Here is a 19,843-nt window from a genome sequence, read left to right as displayed (position 1 = left end):
CCATGGCACATAGTAAGTTTATCTGCTTGACTAGGCTAATCAGGTGATTGTGAATTCATCAGTATATTTGTATATTTGTATTTCTAAAATGGGAAACAGAAGAAGGAGTCACGCGGGGAGTGCTCATCCTCCTCGAAGGCTCAGACTGAGGTGTCTAAATGTGTGTGGATGTAACCAAGATGTGAAAAAAGGAGAGATAGGTAGTATGTTTGAGGAAAGGAACCTGGATGTTTTGGCTCTGAGTGAAACGAAGCTCATTGTAAAGGGGAAGAGTGGTTTGGGAATGTCTTGGGAGTAAAGTCAGGGGTTAGTGAGAGGACAAGAGCAAGGGAAGGAGTAGCAGTACTCCTGAAACAGGAGTTGTAGGAGTATGTGATAGAATGTAAGAAAGTAAATTCTCGATTAATATGGGTAAAACTGAAAGTTGATGGAGAGAGATGGGTGATTATTGGTGCATATGCACCTGGGCATGAGAAGAAAGATCATGAGAGGCAAGTGTTTTGGGAGCAGCTGAATGAGTGTGTTAGTGGTTTTGATGCATGAGACCAGGTTATAGTGATGGGTGATTTGAATGCAAAGGTGAGTAATGTGGCAGTTGAGGGAATAATTGGTATACATTGGGTGTTCAGTGTTGTAAATGGAAATGGTGAAGAGCTTGTAGATTTATGTGCTGAAAAAGGACCGGTGATTGGGAATACCTGGTTTAAAAAGTGAGATATACATAAGTATACGTATGTAAGTAGGATAGATGACCAGAGAGCGTTATTGGATTACGTGTTAATTGACAGGCGCGGGAAAGAGAGACTTTTGGATGTTAATGTGCTGAGAGGTGCAACTGGAGGGATGTCTGATCATTATCTTGTGGAGGCTAAGGTGAAGATTTGTATGGGTTTTCAGAAAAGAAGAGTGAATGTTGGGGTGAAGAGGGTGGTGAGAGTAAGTGAGCTTGGGAAGAAGACTTGTGTGAGGAAGTACCAGGAGAGACTGAGTACAGAATGGAAAAAGGTGAGAACAATGGAAGTAAGGGGAGTGGGGGGGAATGGGATGTATTTAGGGAATCAGTGATAGATTGCGCAAAAGAAGCTTGTGGCATGAGAAGAGTGGGAGGTGGGTTGATTAGAAAGGGTAGTGAGTGGTGGGATGAAGAAGTAAGATTATTAGTGAAAGAGAAGAGAGAGGCATTTGGACGATTTTTGCAGGGAAAAAATGCAATTGAGTGGGAGATGTATAAAAGAAAGAGACAGGAGGTCAAGGGAAAGGTGCAAGAGGTGAAAAAGAGGGCAAATGAGAGTTGGGGTGAGAGAGTATCATTAAATTTTAGGGAGAATAAAAAGATGTTCTGGAAGGAGGTAAATAAAGTGCGTAAGACAAGGGAGCAAATGGGAACTTCAGTGAAGGGCGCAAATGGGGAGGTGATAACAAGTAGTGGTGATGTGAGAAGGAGATGGAGTGAGTATTTTGAAGGTTTGTTGAATGTGTTTGATGATAGAGTGGCAGATATAGGGTGTTTTGGTCGAGGTGGTGTGCAAAGTGAGAGGGTTAGGGAAAATGATTTGGTAAACAGAGAAGAGGTAGTAAAAGCTTTGCGGAAGATGAAAGCCGGCAAGGCAGCAGGTTTGGATGGTATTGCAGTGGAATTTATTAAAAAAGGGGGTGACTGTATTATTGACTGGTTGGTAAGGTTATTTAATGTATGTATGACTCATGGTGAGGTGCCTGAGGATTGGCGGAATGCGTGCATAGTGCCATTGTACAAAGGCAAAGGGGATAAGAGTGAGTGCTCAAATTACAGAGGTATAAGTTTGTTGATAAAAGTGTCTTTGCTAACCCAGACAAGGCTAGTGATTGTTCATATGTCTACCAGCCCTCCTCATCAAACAAAAGTGACGGTTTTTGTAAATGATATTTATTTTCCTTTATTGGCAACAACTTCATCTGCCATTTTGGATTTTCAAGACCCACAAACTGATATTAACAGTGGAATTAGGAAACTGTTTGAAATAAATCACCATATGTGAAACAATGCAGAAAATAGAAATAAAAGAACAGAAGTTGTGACTTGGGTCATGTTTTGGTTACTTGTTTGTTGAGTGAAATACCTCGGGCTTGTTGCCTCATCAACAAGATAGGTTGTCACCAGATTCTGCTGTAAAGTTTTTTGTTAGTACTATATTGTACTATATTGTTAGTATTCATTCCATGGGGATAGGGGTGAAAGAATACTTCCCACGTATTCCCTGCATGTCGTAGAAGGCGACTAAAAGGGAAGGGAGCGGGGGGCTGGAAATCCTCCCCTCTCGTTTTTTTTTTTTTTCCAAAAGAAGGAACAGAGGAGAGGTCCAGGTGAGGATATTCCCTCAAAGGCCCAGTCCTCTGTTCTTAACGCTACCTCGCTATCGCGGGAAATAGCGAATAGTATGAAAAAAAAAAAAAAAAAAAATTGTTAGTACTATATCGAAGCTTATTGATACAGTGGTAAAACTGATGAGAACTACTATTGACGTTTGTGTAAATAAATTATACATTTCCTTTTTCCATAGCTAGAGGTTGAACCATTATGTGACACTCATTTTTTCATTTCATTTCAAGCTAGAAGTTTCAGTTTTCTAAATTGTTTCTTACATTTTTCATATGTATATATATGTATGTGTGTGTGTGTGTATATGTGCGTATGTATGTGTATGTGTGTGTATATATATATATATATATATATATATATATATATATATATATATATATTATCCCTGGGGATAGGGGTGAAAGAATACTTCCCACGCATTCCCCGCGTGTCGTAGAAAGCGACTAGAGGGGACGAGAGCGGGGGGCCAGAAATCCTCCCCTCGTATTTTTTTTTAACTTTCTAAAATGGGAAACAGAAGAAGGAGTCACGCGGGGAGTGCTCATCCTCCTTGACGGCTCAGATTGGGGTGCCTAAATGTGTGTGGATGTAACCAAGATGTGAAAAAAGGAGAGATAGGTAGTATGTTTGAGGAAAGGAACCTGGATGTTTTGGCTCTGAGTGAAACGAAGCTCATTGTAAAGGGGAAGAGTGGTTTGGGAATGTCTTGGGAGTAAAGTCAGGGGTTAATGAGAGGACAAGAGCAAGGGAAGGAGTAGCAGTACTCCTGAAACAGGAGTTGTGGGAGTATGTGATAGAATGTAAGAAAGTAAATTCTCGATTAATATGGGTAAAACTGAAAGTTGATGGAGAGAGATGGGTGATTATTGGTGCATATGCACCTGGGCATGAGAAGAAAGATCATGAGAGGCAAGTGTTTTGGGAGCAGCTGAATGAGTGTGTTAGTGGTTTTGATGCATGAGACCGGGTTATAGTGATGGGTGATTTGAATGGAAAGGTGAGTAATGTGGCAGTTGAGGGAATAATTGGTATACATGGGGTGTTCAGTGTTGTAAATGGAAATGGTGAAGAGCTTGTAGATTTATGTGCTGAAAAAGGACTGATGATTGGGAATACCTGGTTTAAAAAGCGAGATATACATAAGTATATTTATGTAAGTAGGAGAGATGGCCAGAGAGCGTTATTGGATTACGTGTTCATTGACAGGCGCGCGAAAGAGAGACTTTTGGATGTTAATGTGCTGAGAGGTGCAACTGGAGGGATGTCTGATCATTATCTTGTGGAGGCTAAGGTGAAGATTTGTATGGGTTTTCAGAAAAGAAGAGTGAATGTTGGGGTGAAGAGGGTGTGAGAGTAAGTGAGCTTGGGAAGGAGACTTGTGTCAGGAAGTACCAGGAGAGACTGAGTACAGAATGGAAAAAGGTGAGAACAATGGAAGTAAGGGGAGTGGGGGAGGAATGGGATGTATTTAGGGAATCAGTGATGGATTGCACAAAAGATGCTTGTGGCATGAGAAGAGTGGGAGGTGGGTTGATTAGAAAGGGTAGTGAGTGGTGGGATGAAGAAGTAAGATTATTAGTGAAAGAGAAGAGAGAGGCATTTGGACGATTTTTGCAGGGAAAAAATGCAATTGAGTGGGAGACGTATAAAAGAAAGAGACAGGAGGTCAAGAGAAAGGTGCAAGAGGTGAAAAAAAGGGCAAATGAGAATTGGGGTGAGAGAGTATCATTAAATTTTAGGGAGAATAAAAAGATGTTCTGGAAGGAGGTAAATAAAGTGCGTAAGACAAGGGAGCAAATGGGAACTTCAGTGAAGGGCGCAAATGGGGAGGTGATAACAAGTAGTGGTGATGTGAGGAGATGGAGTGAGTATTTTGAAGGTTTGTTGAATGTGTTTGATGATAGAGTGGCAGATATAGGGTGTTTTGGTCGAGGTGGTGTGCAAAGTGAGAGGGTTAGGGAAAATGATTTGGTAAACAGAGAAGAGGTAGTAAAAGCTTTGCGGAAGATGAAAGCCGGCAAGGCAGCAGGTTTGGATGGTATTGCCGTGGAATTTATTAAAAAAGGGGGTGACTGTATTATTGACTGGTTGGTAAGGTTATTTAATGTATGTATGACTCATGGTGAGGTGCCTGAGGATTGGCGGAATGCGTGCATAGTGCCATTGTACAAAGGCAAAGGGGATAAGAGTGAGTGCTCAAATTACAGAGGTATAAGTTTGTTGAGTATTCCTGGTAAATTATATGGGAGGGTATTGATTAAGAGGGTGAAGGCATGTACAGAGCATCAGATTGGGGAAGAGCAGTGTGGTTTCAGAAGTGGTATAGGATGTGTGGATCAGGTGTTTGCTTTGAAGAATGTATGTGAGAAATACTTAGAAAAGCAAATGGATTTGTATGTAGCATTTATGGATCTGGAGAAGGCATATGATAGAGTTGATAGAGGTGCTCTGTGGAAGGTATTAAGAATATATGGTGTGGAAGGCAAGTTGTTAGAAGCAGTGAAAAGTTTTTATCGAGGATGTAAGGCATGTGTACGTGTAGGAAGAGAGGAAAGTGATTGGTTCTCAGTGAATGTAGGATTGCGGCAGGGGTGTGTGATGTCTCCATGGTTGTTTAATTTGTTTATGGATGGGGTTGTTAGGGAGGTGAATGCAAGAGTTTTGTAAAGAGGGGCAAATATGAAGTCTGTTGGGGATGAGAGAGCTTGGGAAGTGAGTCAGTTGTTGTTCGCTGATGATACAGCGCTGGTGGCTGATCCATGTGAGAAACTGCAGAAGCTGGTGACTGAGTTTGGTAAAGTGTGTGAAAGAAGAAAGTTAAGAGTAAATGTGAATAAGAGCAAGGTTATTAGGTACAGTAGGGTTGAGTGTCAAGTCATTTGGGAGGTAAGATTGAATGGAGAAAAACTGGAGGAAGTAAAGTGTTTTAGATATCTGGGAGTGGATCTGGCAGCGGATGGAACCATGGAAGCGGAAGTGGATCATAGGGTGGGGGAGGGGGCGAAAATCCTGGGAGCCTTGAAGAATGTGTGGAAGTCGAGAACATTATCTCGGAAAGCAAAAATGGGTATGTTTGAAGGAATAGTGGTTCCAACAATGTTGTATGGTTGCGAGGCGTGGGCTATGGATTGGTGTTGTGCGCAGGAGGATGGTTGTGCTGGAAATGAGATGTTTGAGGACAATGTGTGGTTTGATCGAGCAAGTAACGTAAGGGTAAGAGAGATGTGTGGAAATAAAAAGAGCGTGGTTGAGAGAGCAGAAGAGGGTGTTTTGAAATGGTTTGGTCACATGGAGAGAATGAGTGAGGAAAGATTGACGAAGAGGATATATGTGTTGGAGGTGGAGGGAACGAGGAGAAGTGGGAGACCAAATTGGAGGTGGAAAGATGGAGTGAAAAAGATTTTGTGTGATCGGGGCCTAAACATGCAGGAGGGTGAAAGGAGGGCAAGGAATAGAGTGAATTGGATCGATGTGGTATACCATGGTTGAGGTGCTGTCAGTGGATTGAATCAGGTCATGTGAAGCGTCTGGGGTGAACCATGGAAAGCTGTGTAGGTATGTATATTTGCATGTGTGGACATATGTATATACATGTGTATGGGGGTGGGTTGGGCCATTTCTTTCGTCTGTTTCCTTGCGCTACCTCGCAAACATGGGAGACAGCGACAAAGCAAAAAAGAAAAAAAAAAAATTTATTTTCGTTTTAGTTTTGCCATTGAGAATTTTTTCTTGCATAAGATAGGTTCTTGAGTTTTGTCATCACAGTATTTGTTTTATAATATTGCCAGATTAGCTTCCCTGCTGTAACTGACCCATGTAGTGTTTGGAGGATTATGTGTGGTTTAGCAGAATTTATTAGATGTTGATGTATGTGACATGCATAGCTTTGCTTTATTTGCTTTGTCACTGTCTCCCGCGTTTGTAAGTAGCGCAAGGAAACGGACGAAAGAATGGCCCAACCCACCCACATACACATGTATATACATAAACGTCCACACACGCAAATATACATACCTATACATCTCAATATATACATATATATACACACACAGACATATACATATATACACATGTACCTAATTCATACTGTCTGCCTTTATTCATTCCCATCGCCACCCTGCCACACATGAAATAAAAACCCCCTCCCCCCTCATGTGTGTGAGGGAGCACTAGGAAAACACAACAAAGGCCACATTCATTTATACTCAGTCTCTAGCTGTCACGTAACAATGCACCGAAACCACAGCTCCCTTTCCACATCCAGGCTCTACAGAACTTTCCATGGTTTACCCCAGACGCTTCACATGCACTGGCTCAATCCATTGACAACATGTCGACCCCAATATACCACATTGTTCCAATTTACTCTATTCCTTGCATGCCTTTCACCCTCCTGCATGTTCAGGTCCTGATCACTCAAAATCTTTTTCACTCCATTTTTACACCTCCAATTTGGTCTCCCACTTCTCGTTCCCTCCACCTCTGACACATATATCCTTTTGGTCAATCTTTCCTCACTCATTCTCTCCATGTGACCAAACCATTTCAAAACACCCTCTTCTGCTCTCTCGACCACACTCTTTTTATTACCACACAGCTCTCTTACCCTATTATTACTTACTCAATCAAACCATCTCACACCACATATTGTCCTCGAACATCTCATTTCCAGCACACCCACCCTCCTCCACACAACTCTATCTATAGCCCATGCCTCGCATCCATATAACATTGTTGGAACCACTATTCCTTCTAACATACCCATTTTTGCTTTCCGCGATAATGTTCTCGACTTCCACAATTTCTTTAATGCTCCCAGAACATTCGCCCCTTCCCCCACCCTATGAAACGCTTCTGCTTCCATGGTTCCATCCACTGCCAAATCCACTCTCAGATATCTAGAACACTTCACTTCCTCCACTTTTTCTCCATTCAAACTTACCTCCCAATTGACTTGTCCCTCAACCCTACTGTACCTATTAACCTTGCTCTTATTCACATTTACTCTCAACTTTCTTCTTTCTTACACTTTACCAAACTGTCACCAGCTTCTACAGTTTCTCACACGAATTAGCCACCAGCGCTGTATCATCAGCGAACAACAATTGACTCGCTTCCCAAGCTCTCTCATCCACAACAGACCACTAGCCCCTCTTTCCAAAACTTTAGCATTCACCTCCCTAACAACCCCATCCATAAACAAATTAAACAACCATGGAGACATCACACACCCCTGCTGCAAACCTACCTTCACTGAGAACCAATCACTTTCCTCTCTTCCTACATGTACACATGCCTTACATCGTCAATAAAAACTTTTCACTGCTTCTAACAACTTGCCTCCCTCACCATATATTCTTAATACCTTCCACAGAGCATCTCCATCATCTTTATCATATGCCTTCTTCAGATCCATTAGAGCTACATACAAATCCACTTGCTTTTCTAAGTATTTCTCACATACATTCTTCAAAGCAAACACCTGATCCACACATCCTATACCACTTCTGAAACCACACTGCTCTTCCCCAATCTGATGCTCTGTACATGCCTTCATCCTCTCAATCAATACCCGCCCATATAATTTCCCAGAAATACTCAACAAACTTATATCTCTGTAATTTGAGCACTCAATCTTATCCTCTTTGCCTTTGTACAATGGCACTATGCAAGCATTCCGCCAATCTTCAGGCACCTCACCATGAGTCGTACATACATTAAATAACCTTACCAACCAGTCAATAATACAGTCACCCCCTTTTTTAATAAATTCCACCGCAATACCATCCAAACCTGCTGCCTTGCCAGCTTTCATCTTCCGCAAAGCTTTTACTACCTCTTCTTTGTTTACCAAATCATTCTCCCTAACCCTCCCACTTTGCACACCACCTCGACCAAAACACCGTATATCTGCCACTCTATCATCAGACATTCAGCAAACCTTCAAAATACTCACATCACACTACTTGTTATCACCTCCCCATTAGCCCCCTTCACTGAAGTTCCCATTGAATCCCTTGTCTTAAGCACTTTATTTACCTCCTTCCAAAACATCTTTTTATTCTCCCTAAAATTTAATGATGCTCTCTCACTCCAACTCTCATTTGCCCTCTTTTTCACCTCTTGCATCTTTCTCTTGACCTCCTGTCTCTTTCTTTTATACATCTCCCAGTCATTTGCATTATTTCCCTGCAAAAATCGTCCAAATGCCTCTCCCTTCTCTTTTACTAACAATCTTACTTTTTCATCTCACCACTCACTACCCTTTCTAATCTGCCCACCTGCCACACTTCTTATGCCACAAGCATCTTTTGCGCAATCCATCACTGCTTCCCTAAATACAGCCCATTCCTCCCCCACTCCCCTTATGTCCTTTGTTCTCACCTTTTTCCATTCTGTACTCATTCTCTCCTGGTACTTCCTCACACAAGTCTTCTTCCCAAGCTCACTTACTCTTGCCACTCTCTTCACCCCAACATTCTTCTTTTCTGAAAACCTCTACAAATCTTCACCTTCGCCTCCACAAGATAATGATCAGACATCTCTCCAGTTGCACCTCTCAGCACAGTAACATCCAAAGGTCTCTGTTTCGCGCGCCTATCAATTAACACGTAATCCAATAACGCTCTCTGGCCATCTCTCCTTTTTACATACGTATACTTATGTATATCTCGCTTTTTAAACCAGGTATCTCCAATCACCAGTCTTTTTTCAGCACATAAATCTACAAGCTCTTCACCATTTCCATTTACACCACTGAACACCCTATGTACACCAATTATCCCCTCAACTGCCACATTACTCACCTTTGCATTTAAATCACCCATCACTATAACCTGGTCTCGTGCATCAAAACTACTAAGACACTCACTCAGCTGCTCCCAAAACACTTGCCTCTCATGATCTTACTTCTCATGCCCAGGTGCATATCCACCAATAATCACCCATCTCTCTCCATCCACTTCCAGTTTTACTCATATTAATCTAGAGTTTACTTTCTTACACTCTATCACATACTTCCACCACTCCTGTTTCAGGAGTAGTGCTACTCCTTCCCTTGCTCTTGTCCTCTCATTAACCCCTGACTTTACTCCCAAGACATTCCCAAACCACTCTTTCCCTTTACCCTTGAGCTTCATTTCACTCAGAGCCAAAACATCCAGGTTTCTTTCCTCAAACATACTACCTATCTCTCCTTTTTTCTCATCTTGGTTACATCCACACACATTTAGACACCCCAGTTTGAGCCTTCGAGGAGGATGAGCACTCCCTGCTTGACTCCTTCTTCTGTTTCCCCTTTTAGAAAGTTAAAATACAAGGAGGGGAGGGTTTCTGGCCCCCCCGCTCCCGTCCCCTTTAGTTGCTTTCTAAGACACGTGAGGAATGCGTGGGAAGTATTCTTTCTCCCCTATCCCCAGGGATAAACATGCATAGCATGCATGAGAATTATTCAGATAGTGAGGATTCAGATGATCAGGCATTTTAAATGCATAAATGACATATAGAACTATAGCTTTAATGTGACCTTTTATAGGATTTGTTTCTTTTGTTATGCAGTGTGAGTGGCTAATGGAACAATACCTTGATCTTGAGAATGAGTTATATGGTACTGATGCAGCTGTCAGCACACTCAAGATATACTTGGAGAAGAACCCTAATCACCTTCCTGCTCACCGATTATCATACCACTTTCATAAGCATAATGTCCCAGACAGTAATGTGAATCAAGTGAAAGCACTAAAGGTAGGTCTTCCATTTCTTTTGTTTTACAGTTACTGAAAAGTACAAAGAATGCAAGCAAAAGAGTAGCAGGTGCATTTTTAAGAGCTTAATCCCTTTTTTGAGGAGTAAAAATTCAGTATACATTCTTAGCTAAAGAATAACCCCATGAACAGACACTTGAATTTCTCAGACCTTCTGAAAAATGTGTTTTTAAGATAAAGGGAAAAGCAGTCTGTAATGAAGTGAAACAATATCACATAGAAATAATAAAACAACAAAGAAACATATAATTTAGACCTTATTGTACCCAGAGAGATGTCGCTCTTCTCCTGGTCCTTTACAAATCTTCTCCAGTTACTGATCAGGTCTTCCCAGGGTTTTCTCAACGTCCTTCCTAGGTCTTCCTTAAGTCTTCCCCTGATCCTCCTGAGGTGTGCCAGAGTCCTCTCCAGGTTATCCAACATGTCTTCCATTTCTTTTGTTTTACGATTACTGAAAAGTACGAAGAATGCAAGCAAAAGAGTAGCAGGTGCATTTTTAAGAGCTTAATCCCTTTTTTGAGGAGTAGAAATTCAGTATACATTTCTTAGCTAAAGAATAACCCCATGAACAGACACGAATTTCTCAGACCTTCTGAAAAATGTGTTTTTAAGATAAAGGGAAAAGCAGTCTGTAATGAAGTGAAACAATATCACAAAGAAATAATGAAACAACAAAGAAACATATAATTTAGACCTTATCGTACCCAGAGAGATGTCGCTCTTCTCCTGGTCCTTTACAAATCTTCTCCAGTTACTGATCAGGTCTTCCCAGGGTTTTCTCAACGTCCTTCCTAGGTCTTCCTTAAGTCTTCTCCTGATCCTCCTGAGGTGTGCCAGAGTCCTCTCCAGGTTATCCAACATGTCTTCCATTTCTTTTGTTTTACAATTACTGAAAAGTATGAAGAATGCAAGCAAAAGAGTAGCAGGGTAATTTTTAAGAGCTTAATCCCTTTTTTGAGGAGTAAAAATTCAGTATACATTTCATAGCTAAAGAATAACCCCATGAACAGACACTTGAATTTCTCAGACCTTCTGAAAAATGTGTTTTTAAGATAAAGGGAAAAGCAGTCTGTAATGAAGTGAAACAATATCACATAGAAATAATGAAACAACAAAGAAACATAATTTAGACCTTATCGTACCCAGAGAGATGTCGCTCCTCTCCTGGTTCTTTACAAATCTTCTCCAGTTACTGATCAGGTCTTCCCAGGGTTTTCTCAACGTCCCTCCTAGGTCTTCCTTAAGTCTTCCCCTGATCCTCCTGAGGTGTGCCGCAGTCCTCTCCATGTTATCCAACATGTCTTCCACAATTTGTCTGCAGGTTTACCCCTTTTTTTTTTTTTCAGGTTTTCCCAGTCCTCCTTAAGTCACCTGTAGGTTATTCTCTGGTATTCCTCAAGCATGTTTTCAATACTGGCTTAGGTACTGAATTTTTTTTTTTTATAAGGGAGGGTTTTGAAGGATATGGGTCGGTCAGATTATTTGTCTTCCATTGTAAGATCAAAGAAATGCATGTAAAAGCAAAGTTTATATACAAAAGTTAGCCAATATATATCATAAGTCATTGGTATAATGAAGTTAATGGTAGATTTTCCAGAGGAATGAAGGCAGTAGGATTTTGGAGATGTGCATCATTCTTTTTGTTGTTGTTGTTTGTTTCCCATTATGAAATGAAAGATAACATGTGAAAGTAAATGATATTTACAAAGAAATGAGTTAAACATATTCTGTGATGTCTGTGGTATAATGATGAAGTTCAGAATTAGATCCCTAGAGAGTTAATGGAGTAATGGTTTATGAGGATTTGCATACCTGGAATGCATATGAATAATACACTGAATTTTTGGAAGCAATTAATCCAGTATTACTTGCTATTTATTTCATATTTATTTTTTATTTGTTTATAATTACCTCAGGTCCTAATTCTTAGAAAGAGTGCTGATGTTACCCAATACTACTTTCTTAAGGCTCCAGGAGCCCAAGGCTGTGCAACTTCTAATTGCTAGGAAATGTTGTTTGATTGTCTTGTATTCATATGCAGTCATTAGAATCAGAGCTCAAAATTGTTATTAGCCTTCAAATGTGTAACTTTCATAATCTATCTCTCTATCTATCTATATATCACTGTCTTTGATGCCTGTTCCAATTGGAATTCCCTCACAGGGGTAGCCATGGTAACAGAGTCTCCATAACTAAAGAACTCCAATGCCACTTCTTAGACTATAGTGTCTCACCCTTAACAGGCCACTGGCAGAGGGCAAGTCTAGTGCAGTGTTTGCAGAGGCTTCTACCTAATGTTCCTAGTGACTACTACTTTCTAATGCTCTTACCTACTACTTCTATTTAATGTTTGTACCTAGTACTCCTGCCTTAATGTTCCTACCTACTACATATATCTATTGTTCCTACCATTTTGCCAAAAGGCAGGGCTAGTACAGTGTTCACCCCAGGAAAATCTAGAGTTACGAAGAATGAGCTGTGTGAGTTAAGTGTTGGCAAGTGTTACATATGACAAGGAGAGATTATATGTTTGTGGACAGAATGCCAGTAGTCCACATGTTAGTGAGGCAGAAAGAAAAAACAGCTAACTGGGTCAGAGGAGTGCAACCACTAAAGTGCTGGCTTACTAAGCAGATGTCACTAACCCTCCTGATACCCAGGTGGGAAGTACTGGTAATATCATCTTACCCTTAACTTTCGGGGCTGTTGATTTTGGATACAACCACAATACAATTTGTTGCCAGCTGCAGATACTTGGTGTAAGGCATCCCCTACCCTGCATTTGCCCATGTTTTCTTTAGCTTTGTCTAGAGGTCCCTATCTCTGGATATGCTACTGGAGTTACATGATAATCTTGAAACACTGGCCTGATAATTTTTACCAAATTGAAAATAGATTTTCCATTTTCATCATATAGAGAAATGTGTCAGTCTTTGTGAAGTCAAAATATGAAAATATGAATTAATGAAGTTCTAGTCTCTTTTCACTACATTTGTTTAACCTTTGTAGCTTATTTTGTAGACCATTTCAGTAGCTTCTTGAAGTTTTGATCTGAATCATACAAAATGCTCTATCATCTTGATAATTTTGAACTCAGACAAGTAGAATTGTAACTTCATGGGTACTTATTTACATCCTCTCCATTTTATTTTGGGTTTTTGCAGCTGTTCCTTCAGTTACATGTGGTTGAACTACTAAGTCTGTGACTCGGATTCATCTTAAACATCACTCTCTTCCATCACCCAGCTTCCATGATATTTACTCCTTTTTGATGATTTTATTGCATGTAATCTCTGGTTATTCATTCTCAATTCAACTGATAACCCTTTTGGTTCCATTTATAATGTGTAGACTTGTGTGTTTAAGAAGAATTGCACCCATCATATATTTCCTTTTTTCTGTTTCTAAAGTGACTGGGACCATTCCTTTAGCCAATATCATGTATTAGTTTTATTTCATCAATTAATTATATGTTTTCTTCATAGGAAATTGCCAGAATGTGTCCAGATGATCCTCTTGTACTTGAATATGTTGATGTTCTTCTCAGAGGTGGTAAGTAACATTCCAGTTTCATCATTTGGGAAAGCTGTCATGATAGTAGTATGAGTAAATTTCTTCCTCAACGGATTTGTGTCAGATTCAGTTTCAGATGTACCTCTGGATACTGTAACAGAAATTTTCCCTTGTACATTTTGAGAACTTGTATTTTTCTGACTTTCTGTATCTGAAAATCCAGTCTCTCATTATAAGATCCAAAGTCTCCCAGGATGTTTCATTATAATTGAAATCACCCATTATGAGAAATTTTCTGTCTCTGAGAAGTGCAAATTGCACTTCTACATTTAATATTGAAATTGCCCATCATTAGAAGTTTCCCATCTCTCAGACATGCATACTGCATTTACCATCCTAATTATTCTGTGTTTTTCAATATGTTCTGTTTCAATATATTCTATGGAGGATTATAAATTAGCATTACTACAATGCACTTCTTACAGTTCCTCTACCTATTACATATTGTATGAATAGTTCATATGTCTTTGTTTTCTGAAAACGTCATGATGTCCCCTATTAAAAGGGCCAATCCCTGATATCCCTCCTGTATCTTCCCTGTCCCAACTTGCTCTTGTATACCTCTCTTTGTAGATTAGGATTGACTTTAGCTCCTTTAAGAGTTTTCCTCCATAACTCTAACAATATCACACTGGCTTTCTTTGATACAATAATTTGATTCCAATTCCTATTCATTTGCCAAAACCCTTTCTACATTTGTATGCTGAACTCTCAGCCTTTTATAATACTGAATTTATTTCTGGTCTCCTCTCACTGAATTAGGAATATTGTTCCACCCTGTACCCCCCCCCTCTCTTGACTGCACAATTTCGTATCGGTTGTTCCTCATTGGCCTTCCCCTTGTATTTTGCTTGCATTTCCCCATTCTACTTACTTTTGTTACATCTTAACTTGCACTTGTCAAGTCCTCTGCATCATGTATTTTTTTGACATGCTCATGTTCTCTGGCATCCCTGTCCTGCTTGTTTGAAAGATAATCTTCTAAAGTCCATTACAGACTTTTGTCTTTCAACCTACCATTGTATAACATCATTCGTGTAGTTTCCCACCATTCTGGTATCACCAGTGGCTATGGTATGCCTGTCCTCCTTGTTTAGAATTATACTTAAAATCTGCTTTTTCAATACTGCACAACCATCTTGAATGACCTGTGACCTCTTTAGTCTTCAGTGCACAGTACCACATGTTCCTTTGAACCATATACACTCCCTCTTCTGGAGCTTTCCTCAATAATTGTCCCAGCCTATCTGCTTCAGAGTCAGCAGACTTGAACTCATCATTTACCTTTGCTTTGTTGCTATCTTTAGCCCTAAAAACAATCTTTGCAATTACCTCTGCCTTGAAGTTATCTTTATCCCTAGAGACACCCTCTGGATCTTGTTTCTCATCCCTTGCATTGTCTAACTCGTGCCTACCCTTCATGAGAGCTTGTTATAATCTCTATTTTGGTGTTATGTTCCCTCACATAGATTTAGTGTGTCCATTTCTATTGCCTTCTGACATTTTAACTTGTTCCTAGGCAGTGTCATCTAATTTCTTTATCTCTCCCTCAAGGTGATATTTTTTAAGCACGAGCTCATTAACTTTAGTCATTCTGTTGGTGCTATCATCTGTCAGGAGCTCCAACTTCCCTTTGGTGGCATTAGTGTACATCAGAGTACAATCTCATTGTGAACTTTTCATTGTAAAAGAGTCTATTCTTTCCCTGCTACTGATTGTAGTGCAGCCTTGAAGCAGCAAGAACCCCTAGAGACAGGGTAATGGGGTTGTATGGTAATAACTTCTTCCGGGCATCTCTAGTCTTCCCAGACAAAATTTCCTCTTCCTTTTCCTCTTTTCTGGGTGCTGCCATGATGACTGTGTGTCTGTCCATCTGTCTATATCTTTGAAGCCTGTTCTCTTGTGGAACTCCCTCAAGGGGGTAACCATGACGATAGTGTCTCCATAACTAGTGTTGTTTCTTAACCTTTGGTGCCTCACTCTTGAACAGGTCAGTGGCAAAAGGCAGCTCTAGCACAGTTTTTTCAGAGGCTCCAATGACTACTTCTGCCATATGCTCCTACCTGCAACTTATACATAATGTTTCTACCTAATGCTCCTTCCTAAAAGTTCTTACCCACTACTTCTGTGTATTATGTCTTCCATTTTGACAAAAGCCATGGCTAGCGCATAGTGCGTACTGGAGGAAAGTAGTAGTTACAAAGAATGAGCTATTCAAGTTAACTGTTGTCAAGTGTTATGTGTGACTAGGAGAGATTGTATGTTTGTGGACTGAATGCTAGTAGTCTATGTGAGAGTGAGGTAGAAAGAAAAGACAGCTACCTGTGTCAGAGGAGTGCAAATAACTGAGAAATAAGTGTGCAGAGATGAGATAGGGTTGAGTGGATCATTAGTTGAGGGAGTGTGTGGCGTGTGATCATCGAGTCTGCATTCAATATGCTCACCTACTCAACTTTGTAAGCACTCAACAAATGAGTGATACCTACTCCTTCTTTCTAGAAAATGGTGTCAAAAAATTGAGCAGGTACAAGTGAATCCCATCCTGTTTCTTGAAATTGTTGTCAAAAACAGAATGTTATGAGTGAAATTATGCATCCTGGGTTCAAAAAAAAGTGGGGGAAAGGTGTACATATACATGAAGCATCCTAGGAACAGGGGAGAAAAATTGTTACTTAGGTATGTCCTGCATATCATAGTGAGCAACTCAGAGGAGTAGGAGTGAGTGGCTGCAAACTTTCCCGTCTGTTTTATCGCTTCCCAAAAAGCAGGAATAGAAGAGGAAACAAGCGAGGATTTATCCTTGGAAGCTCAGTTCATGATGCCTCCTATGAAAAGACAGGAAGAAAAAGAAAAGAAAAAAATGAGTACCTATATATTCCGGAGGTTAAGATGTGTGCATCAAAGAAAATGAGCTGAAGTGATGTGGTATATTGGGTCAGTATGATGAACCAGGTTACATCAATAGTTTGTAGAGAGCACACCATGGTTTAGCTACATTATGCATTACAGACAGATACAGGAATGTGCTCATGAGGCCATCTTCATCCATCCCAGATGCTACTTATGAAGGTAAGAAAAGCAGTTTTGGGAGAAAGAATTGTAATTGTTTACTATTTATTGTGTTACTGATGTGACTTTCATTATTTAATTGTTATTTACAATGCAGTGAAACCAGATCACTCTATCCACAATCAAGGATTACAGACCTTTTCTTGGTTTCCGTGACTGTGCCCCAGGTTAGATTTTGTATGGTGTATGTTTACATTTTCTCTCATCACTAAAGTAGTTTTGATTTATTTTTTCAGCTGAGCATAAGTTAGTGGGCACTCCTAAACAAAGAGAGAGCATACATATGGACTCTGACAGTGGCTTGGATGACTGGGCAAGTATTGATAAAGGGCAAACAGCCAATGATGATGAAATTTCCTCTCCTGAAAGTCAGGAGAAACAACCCTGCTTACTAAAGTCAAGTAAGTTTGTATTTCACTGAGCAGAATACTACCATATTATCCTTGTTCCAACAGTGTAGAAGTACTCCAGATATCAGTACTACATATTTTTTTCAGTGTTTATATGTAACGTTACTTTCCCCTATCCCTGGGGATAGGGGAGAAAGAATACTTCCCACACATTCCTCACGTGTCGTAGAAGGCGACTAAAGGGGACGGGATTGGGGGCCAGAAATCCTCCCCTCTTTGTATTGTAACTTTCTAAAAGGGGAAACAGAAGAAGGAGTCATGTGGGGAGTGCTCATCCTCCTCAAAGGCTCAGATTGGGGTGTCTAAATGTTTGTGGATGTAACCAAGATGAGGCAAAAAGGAGAGATAGGTAGTATGTTTGAGGAAAGGAACCTGGATGTTTTGGCTCTGAGTGAAAGGAAGCTCAAGGGTAAAGGGGAAGCGTGGTTTGGGAATGTCTTGGAAGTAAAGTCAGGGGTTAGTGAGAGGACAAGAGCAAGGGAAGGAGTAGCACTACTCCTGAAACAGGAGTTGTGGGAGTATGTGATAGAGTGTAAGAAAGTAAATTCTAGATTGATATGGGTAAAACTGAAAGTTGATGGAGAGAGACGGGTGATTATTGGTGGATATGCATCTGGGCATGAGAAGAAAGATCATGAGAGGCAAGTGTTCTGGGAGCAGCTGAATGAGTGTGTTAGTGGTTTTGATGCACAAGACCAGGTTATAGTGATGGGTGATTTGAATGCAAAGGTGAGTAATGTGGCAGTTGAGGGAATAATTGGTATACATGGGGTGTTCAGTGTTGTAAATGGAAATGGTGAAGAGCTTGTAGATTTATGTGCTGAAAAAGGACTGGTGATTGGGAATACCTGGTTTAAAAAGAGAGATATGCATAAGTCTGGGGTAAACCATGGAAAGCTGTGTAGGTATGTATATTTGCGTGTGTGGACGTATGTATATGCATGTGTATGGGGGGGGGTTGGGCCATTTCTTTCTTCTGTTTCCTTGCGCTACCTCGCAAACGCGGGAGACAGCGACAAAGTATAATAAAAAAAAATAATAATAAATGTAAGTAGAAGAGATGGCCAGAGAGCATTATTGGATTACGTGTTAATTGACAGGTGCGCGAAAGAGAGACTTTTGGATGTTAATGTGCTGAGAGGTGCAACTGGAGGGATGTCTGATCATTATCTTGTGGAGGCTAAGGTGAAGATTTGTATGGGTTTCCAGAAAAGAAGAGTGAATGTTGGGGTGAAGAGGGTGGTGAGAGTGAGTGAGCTTGGGAAGGAGACTTGTGTGAGGAAGTACCAGGAGAGACTGAGTACAGAATGGAAAAAGGTGAGAACAATGGAAGTAAGGGGAGTGGGGGAGGAATGGGATGTATTTAGGGAATCAGTGATGGATTGCGCAAAAGATGCTTGTGGCATGAGAAGAGTGGGAGGTGGGTTGATTAGAAAGGGTAGTGAGTGGTGGGATGAAGAAGTAAGAGTATTAGTGAAAGAGAAGAGAGAGGCATTTGGACGATTTTTGCAAGGAAAAAATGCAATTGAGTGGGAGACGTATAAAAGAAAGAGACAGGAGGTCAAGAGAAAGGTGCAAGAGGTGAAAAAGAGGGCAAATGAGAGTTGGGGTGAGAGAGTATCATTAAATTTTAGGGAGAATAAAAAGTGCCATTGTACAAAGGCAAAGGGGATAAGAGTGAGTGCTCAAATTACAGAGGTATAAGTTTGTTGAGTATTCCTGGTAAATTATATGGGAGGGTATTGATTGAGAGGGTGAAGGCATGTACAGAGCATCAGATTGGGGAAGAGCAGTGTGGTTTCAGAAGTGGTAGAGGATGTGTGGATCAGGTGTTTGCTTTGAAGAATGTATGTGAGAAATACTTAGAAAAGCAAATGGATTTGTATGTAGCATTTATGGATCTGGAGAAGGCATATGATAGAGTTGATAGAGATGCTCTGTGGAAGGTATTAAGAATATATGGTGTGGGAGGCAAGTTGTTAGAAGCAGTGAAAAGTTTTTATCGAGGATGTAAGGCATGTGTACGTGTAGGAAGAGAGGAAAGTGATTGGTTCTCAGTGAATGTAGGTTTGCGGCAGGGGTGTGTGATGTCTCCATGGTTGTTTAATTTGTTTATGGATGGGGTTGTTAGGGAGGTGAATGCAAGAGTTTTGGAAAGAGGGGCAAGTATGAAGTCTGTTGGGGATGATAGATCTTGGGAAGTGAGTCAGTTGTTGTTCGCTGATGATACAGCGCTGGTGGCTGATTCATGTGAGAAACTGCAGAAGCTGGTGACTGAGTTTGGTAAAATGTGTGAAAGAAGAAAGTTAAGAGTAAATGTGAATAAGAGCAAGGTTATTAGGTATAGTAGGGTTGAGGGTCAAGTCAATTGGGAGGTGAGTTTGAATGGAGAAAAACTGGAGGAAGTGAAGTGTTTTAGATATCTGGGAGTGGATCTGGCAGCGGATGGAACCATGGAAGCGGAAGTGGATCATAGGGTGGGGGAGGGGGCGAAAATTCTGGGAGCCTTGAAGAATGTGTGGAAGTCGAGAACATTATCTCGGAAAGCAAAGATGGGTATGTTTGAAGGAATAGTGGTTCCAACAATGTTGTATGGTTGCGAGGCGTGGGCTATGGATAGAGTGGTGCGCAGGAGGATGGATGTGCTGGAAATGAGATGTTTGAGGACA

The 19,843-nt window shown here is 40.6% G+C and overlaps 1 protein-coding gene across 2 annotated transcripts in view; it reads left to right on the top strand.

Moving 5' to 3' along the window:
- The window catches only part of LOC139750829 (uncharacterized), a 210,227-nt gene that overhangs the window by 123,270 nt on the left and 67,114 nt on the right, over window positions 1-19,843 (top strand). For both annotated transcript variants that reach the window (XM_071665603.1, XM_071665602.1), the window contains exons 7-9: window positions 9,917-10,102; window positions 13,608-13,674; window positions 17,001-17,165. In XM_071665603.1, coding sequence (XP_071521704.1) covers window positions 9,917-10,102; window positions 13,608-13,674; window positions 17,001-17,165 — 418 coding nt within the window. The remainder of the gene's footprint in view (window positions 1-9,916; window positions 10,103-13,607; window positions 13,675-17,000; window positions 17,166-19,843) is intronic.

This window comes from Panulirus ornatus, chromosome 10 (genome assembly GCF_036320965.1).
Source record: "Panulirus ornatus isolate Po-2019 chromosome 10, ASM3632096v1, whole genome shotgun sequence".
Classification (NCBI taxonomy): Eukaryota; Metazoa; Arthropoda; class Malacostraca; order Decapoda; family Palinuridae; genus Panulirus; species Panulirus ornatus.
The sequence above is the reverse complement of the archived record's forward strand: the minus strand, read 5'-3'. Positions and strand labels throughout refer to the sequence as shown.